The sequence below is a fragment of the Genypterus blacodes genome, unplaced genomic scaffold (genome assembly GCF_046128005.1).
Source record: "Genypterus blacodes isolate CSIRO-AG114 ecotype Tasmania unplaced genomic scaffold, CSIRO-AGI_Gbla_v1 ptg000061l_1, whole genome shotgun sequence".
Taxonomy (NCBI): domain Eukaryota; kingdom Metazoa; phylum Chordata; class Actinopteri; order Ophidiiformes; family Ophidiidae; genus Genypterus; species Genypterus blacodes.
Window position 1 is genome coordinate 3,549,756 of NW_027466873.1, and position 24,585 is coordinate 3,574,340.

Genomic DNA, 24,585 nt, shown 5'->3' on the forward strand with positions numbered 1-24,585 from the left:
AACTCTTCTAGGATGTAATCTAGGAAAGTCCATCATAAAGTCAGTCAAAAAAAAAATAAAGAGCCAATTCCTTTCTGGTTATTGGCGATATGGATATTGTTCATATCACAAAAGATTGAAAATATATCAAATATATCTCTACAAAGTCACTGTCCATAGAGTGAATCCCTATTACATCACTGAGTGTGCAAATCCCATAATAAAGTCCATATTTGGTGTTGAAATCACCTTTTATTTAGATTTGTGCCTTTACAAATACAGATGCACACCGATTAGTGTGTGTGTGTGTGTGTACTCTATATGCAAGTTAATAGTTACACACCGTCTATAAAGTCCATTTCCTGTGTATAGTCTTGCCTGGTTGTGAAAGTCCTTTATTAGAGTGAGATCAAATTTCAGTGATGACATAATAGTAATGATTTGCTAAATTGTCTTCCTGTTCTACAACCAGTAATCTGAAATGACGTGAAGGTAGAGGTTAAAGTGAGGAGTGGTGTTATCTTTAACGTTAAGCTGCCTTGGGTGTGACTGTGCTCATCTGCACCTTGTGACTGCAGGACAAACATTGCACAGCCCGTCTAAGGTTCTGGTGCAACGTCCTACACACCAACAAGCTTTACACACATGCTACATTATGAAATGTCGTATTAGAAACGGCAGTGTGACCCAAATGGGGTTAAATAACTATAAATCTTATTTGGAGGGGATGGCTCTTTAGCAGCCCGAGCCCCGGGGTAAAAGCAAAGGCTACCAAGGAGGCGCCGGTGCCTTTGCTTCTCCATAGTGCTGTGATTGAGCTGTTCAGCCATGGCACGGTTTATGCAACCAGCCTTTTGAGAGGGTTTTTTTCCCCTTGCTTCCTCTTACTCCTCCTCTTAACATTGTGCACTTTCTTCAGCGTAAACAGATCCATTTGAAACTATTGCAACAGCGAGGTAAAAGAATGCTCTCCTGTCCATCACCCATGTGGAAACAAAGGCCGTTTAAGAGGAAACTTCACTGAAAGGCGCCAGTTTATCACAGCAAGCAGAGGGCCTGGGTTTTGGAAGACAGAGGCCTCCAGAATACAGCATTAGGATTTGTACTCATTAAAAAGGCCCCGCTGCAGAATAAAAGATGCTCACATGTGGGCTCATTAATACTTGCGACAAACGGCTGTAGCAGCTTTGGTGCCCGGAGAGGAAGTGTTACCCACTGTAGGGCGACTCAATCTTGGCTTTCAACTGAGAAACGCTGCAGCTGGTTAGCACAATAAGTCCTGTTGTAAAGACAAAACACATTGATATGCACATACTTTAACTGAGGAAGTGTTTACTTTGACTTAAATAAGCATACAGAATGGAGTTACTTTGTATGGAGAAACACGACAACGTTTTTGAGGGTGAGACACATCAGACAAAGAGGAAGTGGTAGAGGTGTGTATGGATACGCCACACACACCAACAAGTATGTGCCAAGTGATGAGCCTCAGAGATGTCATAGTACGTCAAACTTTGACAGTAAATATCTTTTGAAACCTCAGCAGGTTCATCTCACACCACATGCCAAGTTTGTGCCCTCTAATGGATGAACTTCGCCACTCGTAAAATGTTTAAATGGCAACATCTGAAGTAAACAAGTGACTGCCTTAAGTCTATGTACGGGAATGACTACAAATCTACAGTCCGATTCAGTCACAAACAGATTTGACGCAATCGAGATGACTTAATCCTGACGCAGCAAACTAGAGGGACGGCGGCGGCCCGTCGTGAAGTTTGTCCACCGTGAGCCTTTGGTCCAGCCACACAGGGAATCCATAGCTGCACTCACGTTGCCGCCTCCTTGGACAGGCGGCCAAGTAGGAGATTGATCATTGACGATGGAGAAGAAGTAATGGAAAAGAGCTTTTAGAGGTCACTTTGAATTAGGCAGGATGGTCCCTTCAGTGAGCGGGAACCTAATAGAGACACGACGATACGCAGGTTAGAAAACTTATTAGTGTGAGTTTGTTAGCATGATGATCAGGATTGAATCTGTCATAATCAGCACGACTGACTGCACTTCTCGACACGTGTGCTGTGGGCCTCAGGAGCGCTCAAAGAATCCCATAGACATTGTAAGGAATGGACTACATAACCTTTACTCCAATGATGCTGCATTTGAGCTGGAACACCAACACCAGCCACAATCCAATCAGGAACCAGGAGAATTCATTTTCCACTTCATTATGCGGTGATTTACACATTCCATGGAAATGACACACAGACAACAGCGACGACAGTCTTAAAGTAAAACAAAACAAGTTTAAATACCTCTTTGAAAAAGCCCATAAAAACATCAGAAATGTAACAAAATGTGGCATCGTGCTCAATCACATTTGCGCACAAAGAAGTCATGCAAAACCCCAGGTTAGTCACAGGTTATAGCCTTAGAAAAACAGAAAGAAACTTCTCTAAAACATCTCTGTCCTACTTCCCAGTTGTATTGGGTCTGTGACTTAAACAATATGTGAGAAACGTTATAATAAAATGGGAATAAAAAGGTTTAAACTATCGGACAAACACATGATCTCAGTGATAGACAATAATACAAGTTTTCCCTCACAGCCTGCCACCAAGGAAGACGACGCTCCAACTGTGTGCACCTCATTTTCATTCTAATGCAAGCAAAGCCTCCGTCCAGCCAATCCGACCAAAGGACAGGAGGCTCAGAAGGACCTGGGACAACAACGCAAACTGAACATGCCAGGCTGAGGCAGTGACTGAGAAGCCAAATGGAGTGCTGTTGACGTCAGTCCAGGGACTCCAAAAGAGAGGGCAAACTGCTGACCGCCTGCTCCATCAGTGGTGCCCAGCCAATCTTTCAAAGCCAGCCCACCTCCGGGCGGGTTCTTCAGGAGCGACTGCGGTCCTCTTGGGTGCCCACCAGCATCTTGCTGTACAGCTTCTGCTGTTCTTCTTTGAAGGTGTCTTTTACCTTTCCTCGTTTCAAACCTCCATCCCTAGAAAAGAAAATGTTTCAAATGTGATTTAGAGGACAATTTTCCAACCCATTTTAATACAGCAGAGCAAATGGAGTGTAAAGCCAACAACAACAGGCAAGTGTACAAATGTGTGTGTGGACTGAAGTGTGTGTGTGTGTCATCTCACCACAGGAGGTCCACCAGCCCCCCTTGCCTGGCTATTGCTGCCTTTACACGATTGGCAAACTGAACGGCATCTTCTCCTTCCTGTTGGCCAAGATTGACAAGATAATAAACAACACATGCAAACCAGACCGTGATAGTAAATCATTTGTTAATCTGCGGCATCTGACCTCTCTGCACATGGGAGGGAGGTACCACACGCTGCACACGATGGCCCAGCTGCTCATCATACGCAGCAGGTAGTTGACCATTCCAAACTTGCTGCTATTCCAGAAGGCGTCTCCAAACCGGGGATCATACTGGGAGAGGGAAATACGGCAGAATGATTTGGCGGCGCACTAATAAGCTTTGACAAATGTTTCGATTGTTAGTGTCTAAATGGCAGATCCCAGAAAAAGGGCCACAAAAGAAAGCAATCGGCTCTCACCTTAATGGCGACAGGATAGACAGTGGCACCGATGTCAAAGCTGCCTTTCTTGAACATCATCACTGATGTGTTGTTGATGCAGGTGCCTGGAGAAAGAGAGCCATTAAAAATGAGTCAACCTGAGACTTGGGTTGGGATTTATGACACTGCGTAATGCAATCAATAAGTATTTCAATGTGTATTAAAGCGCAAACTCACCCTCTGGGAAAATGAGAATTGGTAGTTTAGATTTATCTTCCACATGGTCGCTTAATCTGCAACGATATACGTTTACGCAAGCTGTTAAAACGGGAGATACTTAAGAGAAAAGGCATTTTAGATGTGAACAAAAACCAAAGTGGGTATTGAAACCCGGAGTGTAGTTCTACCTTTTAGCCACTAGATGTCGATCTTTGACTTCTGAGCGTTCAAACCAAATGTGGGGGCAAGCCTTGACCATAGATTTCTGAATGACGCCCATCAAGCCACCGTGAATCTGACCAACCTGACACACACAAACACACGTCAATGTAAACAGAAACACAACTAGATCTGGGAAAAATCTCATTAGACCGCTTCAGCAACTGCCGTGGAAAAAGTGAGCGCCGACATTGTTGAGGCGGCGGCGTGGTTACCATGGCGTAGCAGCCGTCGCTGGCCAGGATGATGACATCAATGGGGGACGTGTGGTTGGCGACACAGATCCCTCCGTTCTTGGGTTTATTCTCGCTGAAATAACAGATAAAGGGAATAATAACACTATCATAAATATACTTCCTGGAGTCACACTGTGTCAATGGAGGCTTTTTCCACATTAAATATGTCACCTAAGGAAAATAAAACATCAGTCCAGACAAATTGGCAACGCTTTGGTCCTTGGCTTCTTCCCTCAGTCCATGTTGGAGGAACAAAGCAACCTTTGGGAGGGGCTATGTTAAAGGTCTGACTCCTCGAGCATGTAGGCCATTCCAAGGGTAGAGTTACAGATCTTAAATAGAGGGAATGAGCTACACTTTCTATGTCAGGTGTTTATTTTTAGCTTAGACTTAAGAGAGGAAACCGTGGCACCATAGATTAATCCTCGATGGCAGACATTCAGAAGACATTAACAATAAAAAGGGAGCTCATTCCTTTTTACATCTTTAAGGATTCTAATCAAACAGCTGAGGCCACTTTCTAATGCGCCGTTCTCTTTCAAACTCAGTCAAGCATACAGTTCACTCCAAGCGTCAACCCAGCTGTTTTTACAACTGTGTCAACTTCCTCCTGAGTCCTGTCATATCAGGATATCCTGTCAATATCCGTTTTATGAGAGAGTTAGCTCATCTTCCTCTTTGACTCACTACACTGCAGGCAAACTAAATGCCTCCTCCAAGCAAAACTCCCCAACCATCCCCTTTCCTCTGGATCAGTAGATAAGAGATTGCAGTAGTTTGGTTGTTCTGGTCCCTGTGGGTGAGTAAGAGGAAGCACTTGTGAGGGCTTTGTGCCTCACCTGGGAGCAATGGGTGCCCAGCGTGACGAATATGAATGCGGACAGCCGGAGACGAGCCTTGAGCAATGTGGCTTTCATGCTCCCGCTGGGCTCTCACATTGCACATGAGAGCACGCCCCGGTTTCTGTTCTTCACAGATAATCTGACATTACGTTATCTCATGTCAACACATCTGGCCACTCGCAGCAAGAGGAAGGTCTATGTTATTGGTGAAGGCGCAATAACGGGAGCTTGCTGCACAGATGCAGAGTTTGATTGGCTCAAGTTTGAATGAATGATTGAATTATAAAAATATACCACCCTGGATTACCATTGATGATAAACTAGAATCCATTTATATTTTGACAGAAGTATGTTGATTTCCCCAGATTACTTAAGCCTTCTCTCTGCCCTCTTACATTTACCCGACAGGACCTTTTCTGCCATGTGAACGTCTCTACTCATGACAAGTTAACAACTACATGCAGTGGACCGCAGTGGAAGCCAGTTATAATGGAACCGTAGAGGTTTCGGGCATCAACAGGCGTCTTCTTTACCTGTCATGGTAGGTGATGATCGCCGTCAGAGCTCGGACACATATTCTGTAGCACATCAAGTGAACCTTTTGGCTCAGAAAGTTCTTCAGCCTAAAGAAGCCGAGACAAGAGCGGGATTAATTTAAAGGGAAAGGGATATGCGATGGTACACTCAGCTGCTTAGATTAATTGAAAGACAAGCGTCTTACCTTCCACTGGGCAGCAGTCCAATGACAGAGGTGAGGAACACGAGGAGACCGACACCGGTGAAGGCGAGAGTTACCCTGACACACAGACAACAAACCAGATGCAGTGCGTCACAAGAGGGGGATTTCATGTTTTTGTATCAACACACTTAAAGCCAACTGGTACCTTTTAATGCGTTTTAAATGCGAGAACTCAATTATTAACCAGTCATTTCATTTATGCATTACTTCCACTGAGCACAGAAGTGAGGCAAACAACATGTTATTCAATAGAGTGGGGGGGGGGGGGGGGGGGGGTGCTTTACTCTCCACTGCTCTTGATAACAGACTCAAGGCCTACTAAGCAACACTTAGCCTGATTAGCAGTCTTCCTTTATCCGTCTGAACGGAGGACGATACTAGCACAAGACTAGTGGCGGCAAGTGTTAGATGCTTGGGGTCAGCGAGGCCGATACTCAACCAGACCCGTGCTGTATAACAGAATCTGTTCCTCAGACGTGAGACTAGAATGCCGTCTGTGTTTGTGCAGCAGTGGCCTGATTTGTCTCCCCACTGGGGCCTGGAGCTGAGCCAGGCATTCACTTGCCTTTATGTGGCCGTCTAAACAAACCTACAGCACATCTGGATAATGATGATCTCTTATTTACACATGCACAAGTTCACAACTCTTCCTGATCAGTATTCATATCTGCACTTTCCCTTTTCAATTGGCTGCAGGTTTGATATTGTATGATTATGAGGAAGATAATAGGGACAGAAACGTGCAGTACAAGTTTCATAAAGGATTCCTGACTGAATACTTTACCACATTTTCCCCAACACCATTACTGGGTGTCTGAGGAGCTAAATGTAGATATCTGACCCCGTGTGCTTGTTTGGTATGGATTACTCTGCACATCAAAGTAAAGGCGTACCTGAGAGGCAGCAGGAAGCCATAGCGGATCAGAAGGCCCAGCCCCCATAGGACGGTCAGTCTCAGGCTGATATAGTGGAAGTTATTGTTGCTCCGAGTCAACAGATTCCAAGACTCCAGCTCCTCGGCAGAGAAGCGCTTGGTCACCTCGTCGTCCATGATGCTCTCCACCCCTCGCCGAGCAAAATAGAAGATGTCCGACATCTCAAACTCCGGAGCCGAGTCCAAGTCTCTGTTGCTGCCGCTGCGTCTGATCTCCTTGATCTCCTCCTCCAAGGACGTGTCTTCCCTGGCAATGATGGCTGAAATGGTGCAGAGAAAAGTGTCGTCATTAATGATACGTCTAAACTATACCTACTAAAGAACATGAAAGGTTGTTGTACAGAAAATGCCCCAAAGCTAAACTCTTACCATTTGAGTAGGGTTTGTACAAATGATGGTTCTTTTCTTTGGCTCCTCTCTCTATCCTCAGTGTGGCCCACTAGGGAGAAAACAGGGAAAGTATGTTAAACTGGAAATCACTCTGTTCGATATAGTTGTAAAAAAAAATCCAAGATTGTCCCTCTGGGTTGCCATTAAAAAGTCCATAAACCTCAACCAATCCATGATTTACAGCCTCGTCTTTATAGTTGGTTGTTACACGTTTCTCCTCACGACGGCCTCACATCAAAACCTCTTTAATGTGCTCTGTTTAAACACTGAAACTACTAACTAATGCACAGTGTTGTAAGTGAGCCAACAGTGTTTCAAAATGAATAAAAGGAGTGAAATCAATACAGGTTATGATCTGACAGCGTGCATCACTAAACAATGCAAGCAGAGTCACTTTGAGTTTAAAAACATGACCTTGCATCTATCTCAGATGCATCACGGTTCCTAACTGGTTATTTCTATCAAAGCAGGACAACACACACTCTGTACATGATGTTCATGTGTGTGCTATACACTGTGCATACAAAGTATACAGACAGGTTGGGTACACAGTAGTAAAACACACACACGGACAAATGTTACACACTGATTATCTGTGATGAATTAACAAAACTAAGATTTCAATGCTGAACACAAACACTGTGGACTGTGGAGGCCGGGACAAAAGCAAACAGGTAGTGTTTTACTGAGAGACAAGAAAAGGACACAGTGTTCCTGTAGCTCCAGAGCAGAACTCCCAGGGAATGATGGAGCGGGAGGTGCTACATGTGTTTCCCATAGCCAACGGTATCAAACTACACTTCATACCACAGCACACGACCTTTACATCTTTCCTCTTGGTTATGCGTATATCTGCACAAATCAAATCAAGAGAGATAAAGATAGCAGGAAAAGAAGCTACAGGCTCATATGCACTCTGTTATAAATGCACATGGCTTGCATGCAGGCACAGGCTGAACTCATTGGAATCTGCCCAAGGTGTTGCATGAAAAAATGTTAAGAATGCTGCGCAATAATGTGCGGTTCCCCCCGCCGCACCATATGGTTTCATTTACATGGCCGACCCCACACTGAAAAACATCTAACTCTCTTAATGGGCAGATATTCATATTTCTACTCAATTGATTTAACATAAAGACGTACTGTAAGAGGGACGACTTTTTAATTAAAGCTTCAGTCAAATTTCAATTCATAGGGAGACGATTCAAACATCCTGAAAAGCTTATTTTGACATTTATAGGGTTCTGGTCGACGTATCCCTTTATGGAGGGTAAGTAAGATTTACTTTGAAGAAGCGTGGAGATTACAAGCCTATGTGGGGTTTGGATTGATCATATGTTCAAGATGATTTAGTCGAGTAAAAGAGGACGAGACAGAGCTGCTCCTTCAACTCAACATACAGGGCTGAAGTGTCAACTCCTGGGTGAAGAGTTGTGGAGGAGGAGCTCCTTGGATACCAACCAGGGGAAATGAGGAATTTCTCCAAACTCATGTACTAACAGTCACACACTCTGCTTTGGAAGAGAATGAACTGCAAAAGCAAAATTAAATTAGAAGAAGACAACTGTGTTTTGTTGAGGGGTTGCCTGATCCTGCCTGAAAAACGTTCCAAATTCAAACTCCTTCAGGTCTAAATATGGGGACTTGCACAGACAGTGAGACTTAATGCCAATAATTGTAATCTAAAACAGTACTGCAGCAGCCCTTTAACCTTTCCCTTAACCTTCTGGTTGCCACTGGAGTCATGAGAACATCTCCCATATCTCCCAGTGTTACATATATATAGAGCACAAGATCTTCTCTCAGCGGTACAAAAGTGATGACAGATTTAATGAACATACACCAGAGATAGAAGAACAGAAAGAGGATATCGCTGTGTGGGGTCATCTTACCACAATTTGAGCAATAGGAAAATGTCGCAAAACTATTAAATGGCATTTGGAACGACCGACAGGAAAAACAGTGAGCGCTGTTTGTGTGGCTGTGTCAAAACAAATTCAACAAAGGATGACGGACAGTGGCACTAATGTTTGCACCGCTCTTTTCTCTGGTTATGTAACAGGGGGAAGGACCCTCAGGCGTGTTCACACAATGGCAACTGCCCACAGAGCCTAACGTGCACCGGGCCAAAGCCTGAAACACGGACTATTATGACCAGTATGTTGCTCTATTAGGTTTAACATGGTGGTGAAAAATGAAATGTATTGTTATGATTCGTTTGTTTGATTACTTATCTAATGTTTGAAGCAGCACATTCCAGGTGCAAGGGGGTAAAGTAAGAGCACAGCCAAACTGAGACATGGCTGCCTTTAAAACAACAGCTTATAATAATTACATAATGCTGCCTGGTAGGTTATTAGAGTGTAGCAGGAGATAAGAGATTTAATCTAACTTGGAACTGTGCAGGGAAAGACGCACATCAATGTCTTCAAAAGTATTCATATCTCTTCATTTCATCAAGTAAAGAAAACAAAAGCACTGTAGAAACTTACCTCAAAGAGTTTTAACAATGTTTTCATGTAAAGACGTCGGATGCCAAAGGACACCCCGAAGATGGCAGGCACAATAATGAAGACCAGCAGGAGGGTGAACCACACGGTGAAGGAGATGCCCAGGAGGATACACACCAAGTTGTCAAAGGGGTTAAAGAACAGCTCCATGTTGACAGCCTTTAATGGCAACTGGTTTAAAATCAGAGGGAAGGAGGAGATGAAGCAGAAGTGGGGGAAACCACCTCAGCTCCTGGTCCCTTAGTGGACCTAGTCTCTTGTCAGAACGACGTCTTCATGAAGAAGACTGTGGGATCAGGCTTCTCCTCACGCAGTCCGAGTGACCAACCTCTGCACGTGTAGCCATGCTGATGTCATGCTTTAGGCGATGTCGGCAACTTTCCCCTTTACTTTAACCATCCATTGGTTTCAGGAAAATCAGCTGGGAGTCAAATTCCAGATAACGGGTTGAATGTTTAGACTTTGTGGAGCGATATCCAGCTGGTGAAAGAGATGTAAACAACAGCAGCTGCTCTCCTACTCCTCCTGCCTGTCGAGTTTCCAGGATCTGCGGGCTGTGTGTCACGGGAACCTGGAAGATGGATAAACAAACAGTAACATGTCAGTGTTTGTCCTCCATGGGCCGAGTCCCTATCCTGTCACATGTAAAACGAACAAAAAAATACTGTTGCGTGTTAATTTGTCTAAATAATTCACAAGGTAGCTCTGTGGAAAGTGACGATAACGAAGGACGTAACTTTGGATGCTAACGTTAATGTTATCAGCCATGGTGGTGAAGCGCAAACGAGGCCCTCTTCATCCCTGTTGATAATGTAGCGGGAGGCGGTCAGCTAACTAAAGCCTCCCACCCTCATTTAACCACCGCTCTCTCCTTCTCAATATTTAGCAATGTGCTAACGTTTTCCGGTCAATTCGAAAGCTACCCCACAGATATTAAAGATAGTCAAAACAAGTGAGACCGAACTTGTGGGCCGCATCGTGACCCGAACGTATGCCGGGAAATTAGCCTCCGAGCTAACGGTTGGGCTCCCGGTGAGCTCCTCCGCCGCGGCTAGCTTGCTCCCAAAGCCCAGAGAGTCAAACCTCCGGGCGCGCGTGGATGGACGCCGACAAACTCTACGTTCATAATCCCTCATAATTATTCACGTGAACGTAGCAGCTCGCAGATAACTGGCCTCACTAGCCTGTAGTTTCACGCTTTAAATAAATAGTTCAACTCACATTCGGTGTGGTTACGTGGAGATGAGCGGCGGACCATCTCCGGCCATCATTAGTCTTTGTCTGCGGGACCACAGCTGAACTCCACCCGGTAGATCGTACGAGCGTACAAGCCTGGATGAGGGCTACGTATCTCTATCTGAAATACTCTCTGGATCCAACACTGACACCTAGTGGAGGAAAGAAGATACTGCCGATGTCCCTGCTGGCTGGCTTTAACAATACAACAGTGATTATTGTAAAGAAATGTCAATTTTTTGTTATTTCTGCTTTTGATTTGACGCTGCTGATTTTCATCATATCTAAAAGGTTGAAATCTAAAAGTGCCTTTATATTATACGTGAAGTGATGTTCCAAGTGATGTCACCTCATCTGCTCTTCTGTTCAGATATTGAAGTACAGACTCTGAGTTCGTGGGGAAAGGATTGTTTGTTTTACATTTACACCCACAAAGAAAAGCAAGATTAAACGATCAACCCAATTTTGGTATTCCTTTTTACGCGTATACACAAGTCTACATATGGCAATCTTCAAACTTTACAAAACCAAAAAATAAACTATCCAAATTTGGGATTTATGTGCTCCACTCCATTTTTTGTGACGCTTAACAGGTATTTTACATTTATTGATTTATATTTCTCACCTGACATTGTTCTTGTTCATGAAAAACTAAACTGTATGTAGTCTTTTATGTCTGTAGAGGGCGCTGTGTAAAGCTAGGGATGTGATCCAAAAGGGTAACTTTTTCGTCATTGTTAAAAGGGCCACAAAAACCACTTGTAGGTGTGGTTTCAGCTTTTATAGCGTGTCACCAGCAGCAATGTGAAGTAACACATGTAGACAGAAGGGTTATTGTGATAGAGATGTAGAGATAGATACAGAATAAAATACATTTAAAGAAAATACTGGGATAACAAAAAATTTATTTATTCACACATTTACAATAATGTACAATTTTTTGTAATTTCAGATTTAGGAAAAAAAAATATGTTGGCACTCCATGTAATATATAAGTGTTTAACCTGAAATAATACTCATATTCAACCAGAGAAAACTAATAAAACCTGAAGCAGTCCCAAAATTTAAATATATCTTAATGTTATTATAGCATTTTCAGAATCGCTATCCACGATACTCGCTATCCAAGCTCCAGCAGCAACAGTCCAAAGTAACAATGGACAGCTCCTCACACTGCCTTCTGCATCTGAATCAAGTTGATGGATTTTATGAGTCTTGAAAAGCAGGCTTATCTTTTCAGTAGAACCATCAAGCAGTGCTCTCAAGGAGGGCCTCAAAGTCTGGAGAGCAAACCATTTTGTGTTTGACGTGGCCTAATACACTCATATCGCCTGTTCGGCCTTCTGTACCAACAGCAACTAGTTCCTGGAGAGATAGGGGGCAGAGAGGGAGGAGTGTGTTTGAAATACTCAGAATCTTCTCAAGTAGACAAGACAAGAAGTTAAGTAGAACTTTGATAGTTGCATATTCAGCATTGAGATAAAAGCAGGCATGATCCAGATTTCCATCCACATATTGTGGGATGTGGCAATATAAAGTGTGAGTGCAGCACATTCTCGCCAACCACCTGGATAGTGGCAGCTCGAGTTTGGTTGTGCGACTCCTACTGGTTGGTCAGGGTGTTAGATCTGGGTGGAATAATATGAACCTAAAAACACATCTCACACATCATTCCATTCAATTCATTTTGTTTTTTGAAGGACAAATTCAAAATGGCCATACAAATATGAGAATGGAGGCCCGTCGCTCAGAGATAGAAAGACATACCAAGCTGTGGACACTGAAAGATGACAACAGTGACATGAGCCTGACAGAGATATGAGACATTATACAAACCCACAAGAATTCTAAGCATTCTCACAGCAGTCGTACAGCCAGAAATCAGATATGAATCAGATCAAGAGCAACATATGCATGTGGCCCAAATTTGACTTTTGAAAAAATGTATCAAATTCGGTTTCACACTGTGCGATTCAGATCAGATTTGGCTCACTTAGGCTTTTAACATGAACGTGTAAATTGCCATCGTACCTGAAGGAAAGCGCAAGATGCTCCGAGTGACACATCAAGTGTCACTTGTCCTAGTATGAGCTGTACACGGCCAGACTTCCTCACAAGCATCTTCCCAACCAAACCCTCCCGCAGATCTTTCAGACTGCAGCAGTTGTCCTCAGCTTCCTCTTCCTGTTATAGATGAAGATGCGTTATACACACATGCCCTCAACATTATTTAATATTATTAAAATCGTTATATCTACCTGTGACTCTGTCTTCAGGAGGACAGACTGTCCGTCCTCTGACTGCACCTCTGTTTTCACTGGCCTGTGCTCTAGGGTGGGGGGTTGGCCAGGCAGTGAGTCGGGGAGCTGCATGAAGAACAGCTCCTCGCCTTTGCTCAGACTCCATCTGTGCAGGAGCTCGTGCAGGACATCAGGTTCAGGCAGCGGGGGAGGCCTGAAAGTGGCTTCTGACTTCTTTATCTGGATTTCTTCTGGCTCATGTTTCACTGAGGGAAATAAACGGAGCATGAACCAGTGGCTAATCAAGTTTCCAGTGAATAAGGATCATAGATACATTTACTGAGGTGTAACAATATGAGGAGATACTTCTAGGAACAAATAGCTGATACTGTGCATTAGTTAAGGGGGGCAATAAAGCCTAAATCCCACAGTTACCTTCAACTGCAGGCTCCATGGCTTCCACATCATCCTCAACCTTCTCAATTTTAACATCAGTCTCACTGAATTCCTCCTTGAATCCCCATCCTGACACGGCGAGGGGGAGCTGGACCGGGCAGCTCCTCTGCTCACTCCGCAAGTAGGGATCGTCTATAAACTGAAAGAAAGAGTGTGGGAATTAAATGTTAAATGCATGGAAACTGACAGAGAAGGTTACATTGAGCGATGTAATGAGGATTTCCCCGACACCCAAAGGGACACACACATTGTCTCGTTCCAGATTGCGCAGGATCTCTTTGGTTTCTTCCTCCGTCTCCCTCTTCTCCTTTTTGATGTTGATTATGGGTGAAGGTCCCACACTCGGTGCGTCTCTCTCACTTTCATACGTTCCTGTGTAGAATCAATAACATGACCACATTTTCAATCAAACTTCACCATGCCAACCTTGCAGAGTAAGAGCTCGACAAACGCCTACCTCTCTTTTTCATCATCATGTCTGCAGGTCCCTGTTCAAAGATGGAGTGGGACTGGATGACCTCTGGGCGACCCCGACCCCTGCCCCTCTCTCTCTGACCTCGGCCTCCCCGCTCTCCATCCCTCCTGCCTCGCCTTTGCCCACTTTCTTCTTTGACTCTGCCACAACAGATGAAAATATGGTTAAGTGTGATCAGAAACATACAGAGCCCAACACACGGCCTAAGCTTTTTAGTCCACTTTGTACTTACTCTTCTTTGACTTTTCGGCCAATAATGTTGGGAGTAAATGTTTTCTGAAATTGAAAGCAAACAGTTGACAGTTGACAGAATAGTTGAAAATATTAGGCAATAAGTTTAATATGCATCATTGCAAACTCATATAATCTCATAAAGTTTGTGACAACACAAGATGTAAGTTTTCCACCTTATAATATTTTCATTTTAACATGAATATTCATCTCTTTGGCTTGTTTTTATGCGAGGAGAGTGGTGTGTGTGCCAGTGAATACAGGCTGTTACTATGGGGCTTAAAATGATACATTGTGCTGCTTTAAAAATAGGAAAAGTTTAGATTGAAGTTGAGATGAACTTTGTTGCCATGTTTGTTCTTCACCCTTTGCTGTAGTGCGAGTTGTGTTTACCTTCTTCACCCCTCCCAGAGTCAGGTCTCTGGACCGAATTGTAGGGAGGCGGCCTGGAGAGATGCCAGCTGGTGTTCGGCGACCCATCAACAGCCCTCGACCGCTCCCTCCAGGGGTCGGTGTACGCTGACCACTTTGGTCACCAGAGGCTGGATCTGCCATTCTAAATCGGATAAAAAGAATAATAATAATAACAATAACACCTACAACAGCGTAATATACATTGTAACAATCTGACCAGAAGTATTGTTATTCACTCTGCAACAACCAGGGTAGAATTCTGATGTTCTTCATACAGCAGTGACTCAGCGTGTGTGACACTACATGACATTACTAACCTTTAGCACACTATCAAGGTTGATTGATAACTTCCGATCCCAGAATATCGAGCTCAAACTCCTTTCAACATGTGAAACACCTTTCCAATAATGCTAGAGAGATTCTATCCAAGGTAGGTGTTAGTCCATCTCTCCACTGCAGATATGACGTCATCTTGAGTCCAATTACAGCCACGTTATAGCTTTTCTTAGACTTAGGAAGATGGTAAAATCTACACCCCAATTACAAAAACATGTCTAATCCAGACTTGTGGATGATAGTTGGACACATAGTGAAATATATTAACTCAAATAAACTAAATCGGCTCCAACACTTAACTGTTTGTGAACCAAGATCGGTTCTTTAATTCGGTAGGTGATCTCAATGTCTATTAAACAGACTTATGACTCTAATGGTTTACATCAGAGCTGGTTGTATTTCCTTTTTCTATTTCTTTAATCTGGACCACCAACATAAAGTAAAATGACTACTATAATAGCCTTTTGACGGCCACAACCCGACATGACAATGAGATTTTAATCATTCTGCGTCAACAACACAAATACGATCTTGCAACACATGGCCACACTACATCACACTTTACCACCGTCAGACATCATTCCTGACCGACAAACACTTTCCAGGTACTCACGTTTTGATTCCGCTGATGCTTTACAGACGTAACAAGCGCAGCGTTGTTAAAGAAGTCATTGAAAAGTGTAAAAAATCACTGTTTGTGTTCTGCTAGTGCTGTTTCTGACTCTGCATGCCGCACGGCGCCATGTCACTTCCGGACTGTACTCACGCGGATCAAACATGCGCAAAAAAGCTGCGCGTCTCTTCCGTTCTTACTGGTGCGCATAAAACGATTGTATATTATTTGATCTATGTTAAGCAGATGTTTATCACTTTTAATATCTTAGTAGTATAATTTTAGAACGTTTGTTGAGTTAAAACAAGCAGAATAAACAGCACAATATCTCTATTCGCCTTCAATCTTGTCAAAAACACGCCCGTTCCAGCATTTGCAGAGGGTACTTTTCATTAATATTTATACAAAATAGCAGTATCATTTGTTTTATGCGCATTATGAAATTATTTGTAGTGGGAGACATGAATGGAACAACCTTTGCATTCCCCATAATGACATCATGAATGATTTCACAGTTGACAAAAATATAACCACCTTAGCAACCCGCCATTATCTTGTGAATGGCAGTTGGAGAGAGAGAGAGAGAGAGAGAGAGCGTGTGTGCGTGCGTGCGTGCGTGCGCGTGTGTGATATGAACAATAGTGCCTACATATGGCAGACATGTACGAGAAAGATGTTATTATTAACACTATTGAAACCATGACAGTGTTATTTTTTTTTCCAGAGGTGTTTCATGAGTAAGCTGTATGTTTCTGCAGTGTACTGAAGCTGTAGCAGACACTATATACCTCTTGGAAAGCAACCTTCACCAATGTCATAGCTTCCAAACAAGAGTTGAATAAAATATGTATCCAGATGCCAAGGGTTTATTTAAATACGTGCATGGGTTGTTTTCACCTTTTTTTGACATCACAAGTGATGAAATGCAGCCTGATGAATTTGAGATTGAAGTCTAACATGGCATGACTAATGGATGGATGATTGCAGTTTAATTACAGTTTGAGGGGAGCATTTATCTGTGACTAACAAGGAATAAATGACACACCGCAATATCCCACAGAATTATGACCATACATCTTGTCATTTTGGTACTTCTATATCTGTAATTACAGCAAAGAGTAGATAGGTCAGTGAGGAGGTCAGTGAGTATGTAGGTGGGTAGCTCTGGGTGTTCACTGCCACTCCACACATCCCAATGGATGAATGATTTTATAAAGATTACAGCCACTAATCTGGGAGGGGTCTTTGGTGATTTAATCTCTTATGATTATAAAAACCTAAATGATGTTCCCATTTGCATATACACCAGGTTGAACCAGTGCAAACAGCCTTGAACCGCCCTTAAAAAATGAATGCCAGTGAAAATCTGCTTACTCTGATATTAAACGGTGGCTTCCCTTGTTCCGGATTGGCTGGGGTGGATGGCCTGTGGAGAAACTCCATATGGCAGAACAGTTGGCACATGCAGAGTTTGAGGTCTGATTTCTGTGTGTAATGTATACATCACAGAATCATTTCTATAGCGTGTTTCTATTCAAGTGTGGATGTTATTACTCGTTGCTATTTTTGTCTCACAGGCTCTTTGTATTTACAGCTTTATCTGAAGAGGTTTATTAATGAAAGCAGCTAGGCATTCGCTCATCCAGTTCTGTCTGGCCCACGAAACGATTTTAATCTTCTGTTAGTATTGTGCCAGTTCTGTATTACCCACAACACTACAAATCAGCATCACAAATATTAATTTGATATCGTTGGATTTGTGGGCCAGATTCCAGCTGTACCCGTTAGAGGCATTTGAATTATATATCCAGTGGAGATATGAAAACCAGATAATTGATAATAATGATGAGCTCTTGCATTGGATTCATTTTATTACATCCTCAATTTTGGATATATACTTGTTTGTTTATCTAAAATAGAAAGATCTTTTAAGATAGAATGTTTATTAAGAAGTTCTGTATAATAATCACCTTTTTTACAAGGAGATTTGCAGATGAAGCGTTGGCTAGTGTGGATTCTAAGAAAATGTTGTCTGGACTGCAAATATGTTGTGATTTTTCCAGTTTGACTCAATAGTAGAATGACTATGGATTCTGTACCCTGCGGGGCTTTGAGCCAGCGATGTGCTGTGTGTGATGGGCTGGCAAAAGCATTATGCTGACATGGATGGCTGAGTATCCCACCACTTCTGTTACAAAGCTCCCATTTCTGCTCCTTTTACATTTAAATCCTTTCTGTATAGCTGCATGGGAGTCAAGTAAACATCATCCTCTGAGCCCAGAGCAAAAACGATTGGGAGGGGAGGATGGGGGGTGTTAGAGAGAGAGAGAGAGAGAGAGAGAGAGAGAGAGAGAGAGAGAGAGAGAGAGACAGAGAGGGAGGGAGAGAGAGAGAGAGAGAGGAAGTGAGAGAGAGACTGGAGCCTGTGTGTTCGTTTCAGCTCCCAATCATTTTTTTCAGCTGGATCTATCACCGACTGCAGGAGAGAAAGAAACAATAGCCGATTTCAGCTCATCGTGTCTTATCACAGTTCAACCTCATACAAGTAAGAGATTTTTCTTGAATCAGTCTGGGTACATAATGAATCCATTATATTACACTCGCAGTATAAGAAGTTGAAGAGATCTCACAATTTGGTATGTTTCATATGTTCATTTGTCAGTGAAATGTGAATGTTGTCATGAGTAAATGTTCGATTTGAGCATATACAGTATATTTATGAATAACCTGACATTTATCCCACGTTATCATCATCATTATCTCACTCATATGTTCATGTTTAGTGCATAAATGCATCATTTCTCCCATCTGACATGAGCTTGTGAGGATTCTTCATCACTGACAGGTTCATGTGGTAAGGTGGCACTTTATTTATTTAACTTACTCAATGTTAAATCTGGGTCCAATTAATTATTGCTTCCCGGCACAAATGGAATGGCTTGAGCTAATCCATTCTCCACCGTTCCGGCAGAATAAATAGCTCTTTTGAGCTAGAGAAATGCATTTTGAGACCTTCTCCACATGCATGAATGCAGCAGCCTCTTTCATTATTCTGTCTCATAGAGATAACAGCTTGTGTGAGCATGATGCATTTCAGCTCATTGAAGAAGTGCAAGTGAGCATTTAAAGATCAATACACAGTGAGACAAATTCTTCCTCTGATATGAATCATTGACCTAATTATAAGTTTTAGGTTCGCTCCACTTCTATCTGCTGATCTGCACTATAGGTCCTGTAGCCTAATTTGGAGCAGGTTTATATCAGCAGCTCATGCGGCGGCAGAGATAATTGGTTCCCACAAGTTTTCACCAGATTGATTAATCAATGATGGCAATGAGATTGTGCGAATGATGAGTGTACCTGCGTTTGAACTGTGCTCACATGCATTCAGTGCAGAAGGCAAACATGCAGCTAGATGGGGCTTTGATGATTCCCCTGTCTCTTGCCCTCAAAACTGGGGCAACTGGGGCACAGCAGCTGGAAAACACACGTGTGCGATTGCCGCGGATCTCTCCCTTGGCTCCAGAGTGAACGAGAGACTGCACAAATTTCACAGTTCACAGGCTTTAATGAGGTGCCGCAGCCTGTCCATCATACCGACTACAGAACACCTTAAGAAACCTCACACCCACGCCAGGACGCGACACCAGGCACCTTTATGCTTAAAGCCATACAGCATCGCATAGAGACAGAATGAGAATTATGTAATCACTGTATTAATTTACTCTGAGGTTATTTTTAGGTGCATCTCTTCAGCATATGCTCCGTGTAAGAGAACAGAAACACGCAGTGTGTTGTGCTACTGGTGAAATGCTGGATGCCACAGGAAAAAAAAGAGAATGAGCTTTACTGCATGATTAAAGGTGCAATCTGTGATCTGGCGGTGGTCAGGATTGGAAGCTATTACGCATTTCTTCACATCAGTTATGGTTCTATAAAAGAAAAACAACTGCGGTGTCCTGTTCTAAGAAGCAGGTTTAATGAGTTATCTGAATAACTCTGCTGACTAAAACCAAGAACCCTCTCAAATCTGCACTGTGGATCTTTATTACCTTATCCAGGTTTTTACTCAGCTATTCTACCCAGATGACTCAGAGTACAAGCTCCCAGCTAGATCTTCACAAACAACACTCAATTGCCTATGTGAATGTAGCTCAAACTGGCATGATCTAAAAATAAGAACCGGAACTTAAAGCAATGCTAGAGGAGACAATTGAAATACGAAACTCTGCGAGGATGAAAGGGGAATAGGTGTGCGTCTAGTCTCTGAGGGCAAAGGAAGAAGAGCTTTGCACACACACTGCAATAGACTTGCCATCAATTTCGGACAGGACAGCTGACAGCTAATCAATACTGACCAACAGATTAAACCCAACCTAGACCCAAGGCTGCACATCCATTCTATTTCGATGACTTTAATGGGAAACGGTAAGGAAATGGTAATGGTAAAGGGTGGTAATGTAATGTAAGTTGCTTTGGATAAAAGCGTCTGCCAAATGATCGTAATGTAATGTAATGTAATGAAATAAGATCACACACCAACTGATGCTGGGAGAAATTGAATTGAGCTGCAGTTCACTTCCTGTGCTGTTTCAAAAAAGAAAGCAAAATTGGTCAAAAAGTTATCTTTATCTTAAACTATTGGTGATGAGCGCAGCAGCAGCAGTCTTTGTTTGCGACCCCTTGCTGCTGACTTTCAGGAGACTATTGTCGTCGTGGTGTGGTTGCTTGGAGACGGCTGTAGCTGGATTATGAAATACATGATGATGGAAGAGGCCGGCCACTTGGCTCGAAGCATATCAAGTTGGGTAATAAAGGGAAATGTCAGTGGAAGGGCGATGAAAGGTTAAGGAAGGAAGAACAAAGCCGTAGCAAAACAAGACTGACCCCATCCTTAATGAAAGGTTAATTGGATTCTGTGTGAGGTCTGTTCAGCCGCGGCGCTTTAAAAGTGGTTTACAGTTTCTACTTTGTAGCTCACTGCAAACTCTGGTGCAGTTTAATCTCTTTCAGCAGATGTTGCCACTATCAGGCAGTGGAATTACAGCCCCAGATTACACACAATCCTGACTGTCCACTTTTATCTCTTGGTCTAATGGCAGATGACCAGCATGGACGTCCCTCTTTCCAGGCCCTGTAACATCCAGATTTGCGAGGTGACCTGCGACTCGTTCCGCATCATGTGGGACATGCCGACGGAGGACAGCGCCAGATCCACACACTTCTTCATCGACCTGAGCCGCAAGGAGAGCAGTGACCCCAACCGTTTTAAACACAGGGTGGGACACATTGAAACCACAGAACGTCCTCATGTCCCCGCTCGTCCTGTTCAGCATCATTTCATTTTGTTGTTGCAGCTTGATTGGTTGAATTGGTCTTATTGTGCATCAGATTGGATACAGAAAATAACAGCCGTGCCCTTTCTGTCACTTCCAATACAGACAAAATGGAATATGTGTGCAGTCAACAGCTGCAGGCCTGTGACTCACACTTAGATTGTTCCTCTTGGACAAAAATGACCATCCAGCTCTTCCACAGAGAGAGAACAGCTTTCGTACTATTCATGCACGGGCAAAATGCATTCATTAAGCAAATTTAAGGCACCGGAGTCTATGTGCAGTGCATTACCTAAACATATTCAGAATAACATTTACATGTCGTATACAAAAGATTGAATACTAGTAAGGGACAGATTTTAGAAGAGAGTTCTCACATGACGGGGATTTTTAATTAATCGTGGTTGATTAAAGATTTTCAATATCTTACGCCCATCTTAATCTAATGATTATAAGCATCTAAATCAATGAAGTCTCTTTTATTCATGATCCCTTTGTGCATCACACACTAACACTGACAGTAATTATGGCCTATTGTTGCAGCTGTTATCCAGGAGCTGAGTACACACTTTTGGGAAGTAAAGACAGGAGTCATTCCTCAATGGATACACACACACACACACACTCCTTCTCTGATTTACAAAAGTGACGCAAACAAACTTGCATCAGCGATGTTGCCATGGATATACACTCCCCTGAGTCTGTGATAATTAGCTGTGCTTCTCAGAGGCCTTGTTCAAAAACAAAGGTGCTGATTTGATATCTCACTCACAGCTGCTTAGGCTTGAAATGGAATATCTTACTTTATTTATATACATTTAAATGTGTTAACTGACACCAGGATGACAGTGGTGTTAAAAGTTTAAACTGTAAATGACACAGTTCATTCCATCCTTCACATATGTATACTGTTGTCCCTTGTATGAATGTTACCTTACTGGTCCTCCAGGATGTTCCAACCAAGCTGGTGGCCAAAGCTGTGCCGCTCCCCATGGCGGTACGGGGGCACTGGTTCCTGAGCCCACGCACAGAATACTGCGTCGCTGTCCAAACTGCTGTCCGCCAGCCAGACGGTGATTACCTGGTGTCAGAGTGGAGCCAGGTGGTGGAGTTTTGCACCGGGGGTACGTCACGCTTGACACTGATCGCACCAATGCACATTTTCCATCTTTCCCTTAAACACATTACTGGGCTAATCAGGTGCAGGTAGAGCACTTAAGCACCAGGATTCACTTTTAATTTGGCCCTAAATAGATTGAGAACCATAGCAGTACACACTAGGGCCTTCAAATATGTTTAGGTTGCACTTAGTTATTGGCATTGAAAAGTAGAGCAGACACATCAATATCTGTCCTGAGTAAACCCTAAATTCCTGCTGCTTTGAATTGCAGTAAAACCCGAAAGGCTCTCAAGTCTGGACCACCGACTGTTGCAAAAGCATCTTTTTCAGGTTTTACTCAGATAACTCAGCTAGCCAGATGACTCAGTAAACAGGCTCCTGGCTATATTTACAAGTGCAATAACCTGACAAACACTGAAATGTGCACATGAATGTAGCTGAAAGTTTTTCCTGTATGTTCAAAATAGATGGATAATATAGTAAGATGACTCATCCATGTCCATGTCCTATGTAGACACTAGAGGACATTTTTGTTTCCAACTTGTTCTTAAGTTTTGGTATTCAGATTGATGTGATTCCTTTTGCCTTTTGTAGATTATGCCATGGAACACCTCCAGCAGCTTCTTGATAAGGCCAAGGGCTCTGCAGGACGACTGCTGAAATTCTCTGTGTTTTATCGTAACCAGCACCCAGACTACTTTGAGCACGTCAGGTCAGTGCTGCATTCTTATCTCTGTGCTGCTAACATAAAGCTGTGCCTGCAGATAAGAAGTGAAACGATCTTTCCACAATTTCTTCTGGGTTAGGAATCACTGTGGAGGCGTGATGCATCCAGCCCTAAAGGACAGCAGTGGGAGTCACGGCTCTCCTATTAATGGTAAACTACAGGGAGTGTTCTTCAGCTGCAATACAGAGTTTGATACTGGCCTCCCTCCCAAAGACTCCCCGTATGGACCGCTGCGCTTTCAGATCCCAGCTGGACAGCTGCTGAATCCCAACATCTGCGTGTATTTTGCAGATTTCTACTGCATGTACACAGCCTACCACTATGTGGTGCTGGTGCTGGCCCCCGTTAACTCAGAGGGAGACACCTTCTGTCGCACTCGTCTCCCTATGCTGGACTTGGCCTGTAACCCCTTCCTGACATACACCGCCCCCCAGAGGTCAGAGGAGGAGCCGACCTTCTGTCATGCCAGCGACGTCATCCTGGAGGTGCTTTTCACAGAGACGATTCATCTGGATCTAGGCACCGTACAGCAGATCAGCGGCCACCACCAGCTTATGAGTCTGACCACAGCCAACGCCAAGAAAGACCCCAGCTGCAAAGTGTGCAACATTAGTGTGGGTCGCTGAGGGGCACGCTGTCGGTGCTGGTGTAGGACAGGACTGGGTGTGAGTGTGTGTACACAAATCTGTGACATGCAACAAAACAGCTGAGCATATCATGAGTAGCTTTGAGAGGGAACAGCAAGGGGTGTGCATGTTCTTCCCTCACCCCAAAAATAGAATAGTGACTATTAAATAGCAGGTGTTCACAAAGTATTCTGCAGATATCCATTATTCTTTATAAATGCCAGACATTGATGTCCATTCATGACTGATCGGACAAACAGATTAGTTCGAGACTAGATGAACTTCATTGCTTCTTATCTGTTGAATCATTCATGATATTTGATTTGATTTGATAAGTTTGTGTCAAGTGTCAGAATAATTTCAGAATCATTATAAGTTACTTTTGTTGATACTTTTACTTATTTACAAATGATTACAATCTGGATTACTGGACATTTCTACTTCCTGTGATGCTTTTTCTGCAAGGACTTTGTGTATATGACAACTATGTGTTGACTTCCTGACTGAATGCCAAATGTCTAATGATTAATGCAAGCATTAAATGTAGTTTTCTGCATTTGTGTCAAAGCTTAGAATTCATTTTATGAAACATATTTATTGGTTAGAATATTTCAGGGTCAACAGTTTGCACAAAAAGAAACACTCTTCAAGATTTACTGCAAAAAAAACAACAACTGTAAAATAATAGCTGGCCTTTATATCGCTAAGATGAAATGTAACATCACAAAGTGTGACTGATCAGTTTGACATGAAGCTTCAGATCTATAAACAGCACTAAGCTAAGATTAGTTTCTCTGCTATGGGACTTCTGTTCCTTCCTGCCCCATATCCCCTGACCTATATGGGAATCCCAGAAATGCTGCAAGTGATAGGAATCCCCTGCCTGCTGCCAGAAAGTAAACTAATATTTTGCTAAAACAAAATTGAATGTCAACAGATTGAGTGCAGTCTGTCTGAGCAGAGGTTGTGCATTTGATGATTGTTAATGTTGAAAGACATGAATAAGAAAATGGAATGCAAGTAAAAGCAACATCAGTCACTAAGATGTCTAAAGATTGAGGAAAATACACACAAAATACACACGTGCACAGTGGGAATCATCACCAAACATTTCAACTTTGACACATTTAAACAGATGTCAGATATTTCCCCTCGTCATGACCTAAGTCTGATG

The 24,585-nt window shown here is 43.0% G+C and overlaps 3 protein-coding genes and 1 long non-coding RNA gene across 4 annotated transcripts; 1 reads left to right on the forward strand and 3 right to left on the reverse strand.

Moving 5' to 3' along the window:
* Window positions 1-367: 367 nt before the first annotated feature.
* Window positions 368-2,688, reverse strand: LOC143003472 (uncharacterized). The gene is made up of 2 exons (XR_012963870.1): window positions 2,117-2,688; window positions 368-1,936 (listed from the first exon to the last, which is right to left on the reverse strand). It is a non-coding gene; the product is annotated as an uncharacterized LOC143003472 (long non-coding RNA).
* Window positions 2,689-2,722: 34 nt separating this feature from the next.
* Window positions 2,723-10,943, reverse strand: gpat4 (glycerol-3-phosphate acyltransferase 4). The gene is made up of 13 exons (XM_076154189.1): window positions 10,823-10,943; window positions 9,584-10,172; window positions 7,071-7,140; window positions 6,661-6,961; window positions 5,750-5,824; window positions 5,562-5,651; window positions 4,166-4,259; window positions 3,920-4,035; window positions 3,750-3,805; window positions 3,552-3,637; window positions 3,295-3,423; window positions 3,129-3,208; window positions 2,723-2,980 (listed from the first exon to the last, which is right to left on the reverse strand). The coding sequence occupies exons 2-13, from the start codon at window positions 9,749-9,751 to the stop codon at window positions 2,872-2,874; spliced, it is 1,374 nt and encodes a 457-aa protein (XP_076010304.1). The 5' UTR covers window positions 9,752-10,172; window positions 10,823-10,943; the 3' UTR covers window positions 2,723-2,871.
* A 787-nt stretch (window positions 10,944-11,730) lies between these two features.
* On the reverse strand, window positions 11,731-15,741 carry polr3d (polymerase (RNA) III (DNA directed) polypeptide D). The gene is made up of 9 exons (XM_076154348.1): window positions 15,603-15,741; window positions 14,633-14,795; window positions 14,241-14,284; window positions 13,991-14,148; window positions 13,781-13,905; window positions 13,513-13,672; window positions 13,096-13,343; window positions 12,869-13,021; window positions 11,731-12,202 (listed from the first exon to the last, which is right to left on the reverse strand). The coding sequence occupies exons 2-9, from the start codon at window positions 14,792-14,794 to the stop codon at window positions 12,086-12,088; spliced, it is 1,167 nt and encodes a 388-aa protein (XP_076010463.1). The 5' UTR covers window position 14,795; window positions 15,603-15,741; the 3' UTR covers window positions 11,731-12,085.
* A 4,963-nt stretch (window positions 15,742-20,704) lies between these two features.
* On the forward strand, window positions 20,705-23,769 carry phyhip (phytanoyl-CoA 2-hydroxylase interacting protein). Its single transcript, XM_076154288.1, has 4 exons — window positions 20,705-20,881; window positions 21,888-22,062; window positions 22,653-22,770; window positions 22,865-23,769. The coding sequence occupies exons 1-4, from the start codon at window positions 20,705-20,707 to the stop codon at window positions 23,409-23,411; spliced, it is 1,017 nt and encodes a 338-aa protein (XP_076010403.1). The 3' UTR covers window positions 23,412-23,769.
* The last annotated feature ends 816 nt before the right edge of the window (window positions 23,770-24,585 follow it).

Coding starts and splice junctions, on each gene's coding strand:
- gpat4 (XM_076154189.1), bottom strand. CDS start 9,751: ATGGAGCTGTTCTTTAACCCCTTTGACAACTTGGTGTGTATCCTCCTG. Junction 5,652..5,749: donor GGACTGCTGCCCAGTGGAAG/GTAAGACGCTTG, acceptor CGGCTTCTTTAG/GCTGAAGAACTTTCTGAGCC. Junction 3,209..3,294: donor TCCCTCCCATGTGCAGAGAG/GTCAGATGCCGC, acceptor CTTGGCCAACAG/GAAGGAGAAGATGCCGTTCA.
- polr3d (XM_076154348.1), bottom strand. CDS start 14,794: ATGGCAGATCCAGCCTCTGGTGACCAAAGTGGTCAGCGTACACCGACC. Junction 14,149..14,240: donor GGCCGAAAAGTCAAAGAAGA/GTAAGTACAAAG, acceptor CTGTTGTGGCAG/AGTCAAAGAAGAAAGTGGGC. Junction 13,673..13,780: donor GCAATCTGGAACGAGACAAT/GTGTGTGTCCCT, acceptor TCTTTCTTTCAG/TTTATAGACGATCCCTACTT.
- phyhip (XM_076154288.1), top strand. CDS start 20,705: ATGACCAGCATGGACGTCCCTCTTTCCAGGCCCTGTAACATCCAGATT. Junction 22,063..22,652: donor GGTGGAGTTTTGCACCGGGG/GTACGTCACGCT, acceptor TGCCTTTTGTAG/ATTATGCCATGGAACACCTC. Junction 22,771..22,864: donor GACTACTTTGAGCACGTCAG/GTCAGTGCTGCA, acceptor CTTCTGGGTTAG/GAATCACTGTGGAGGCGTGA.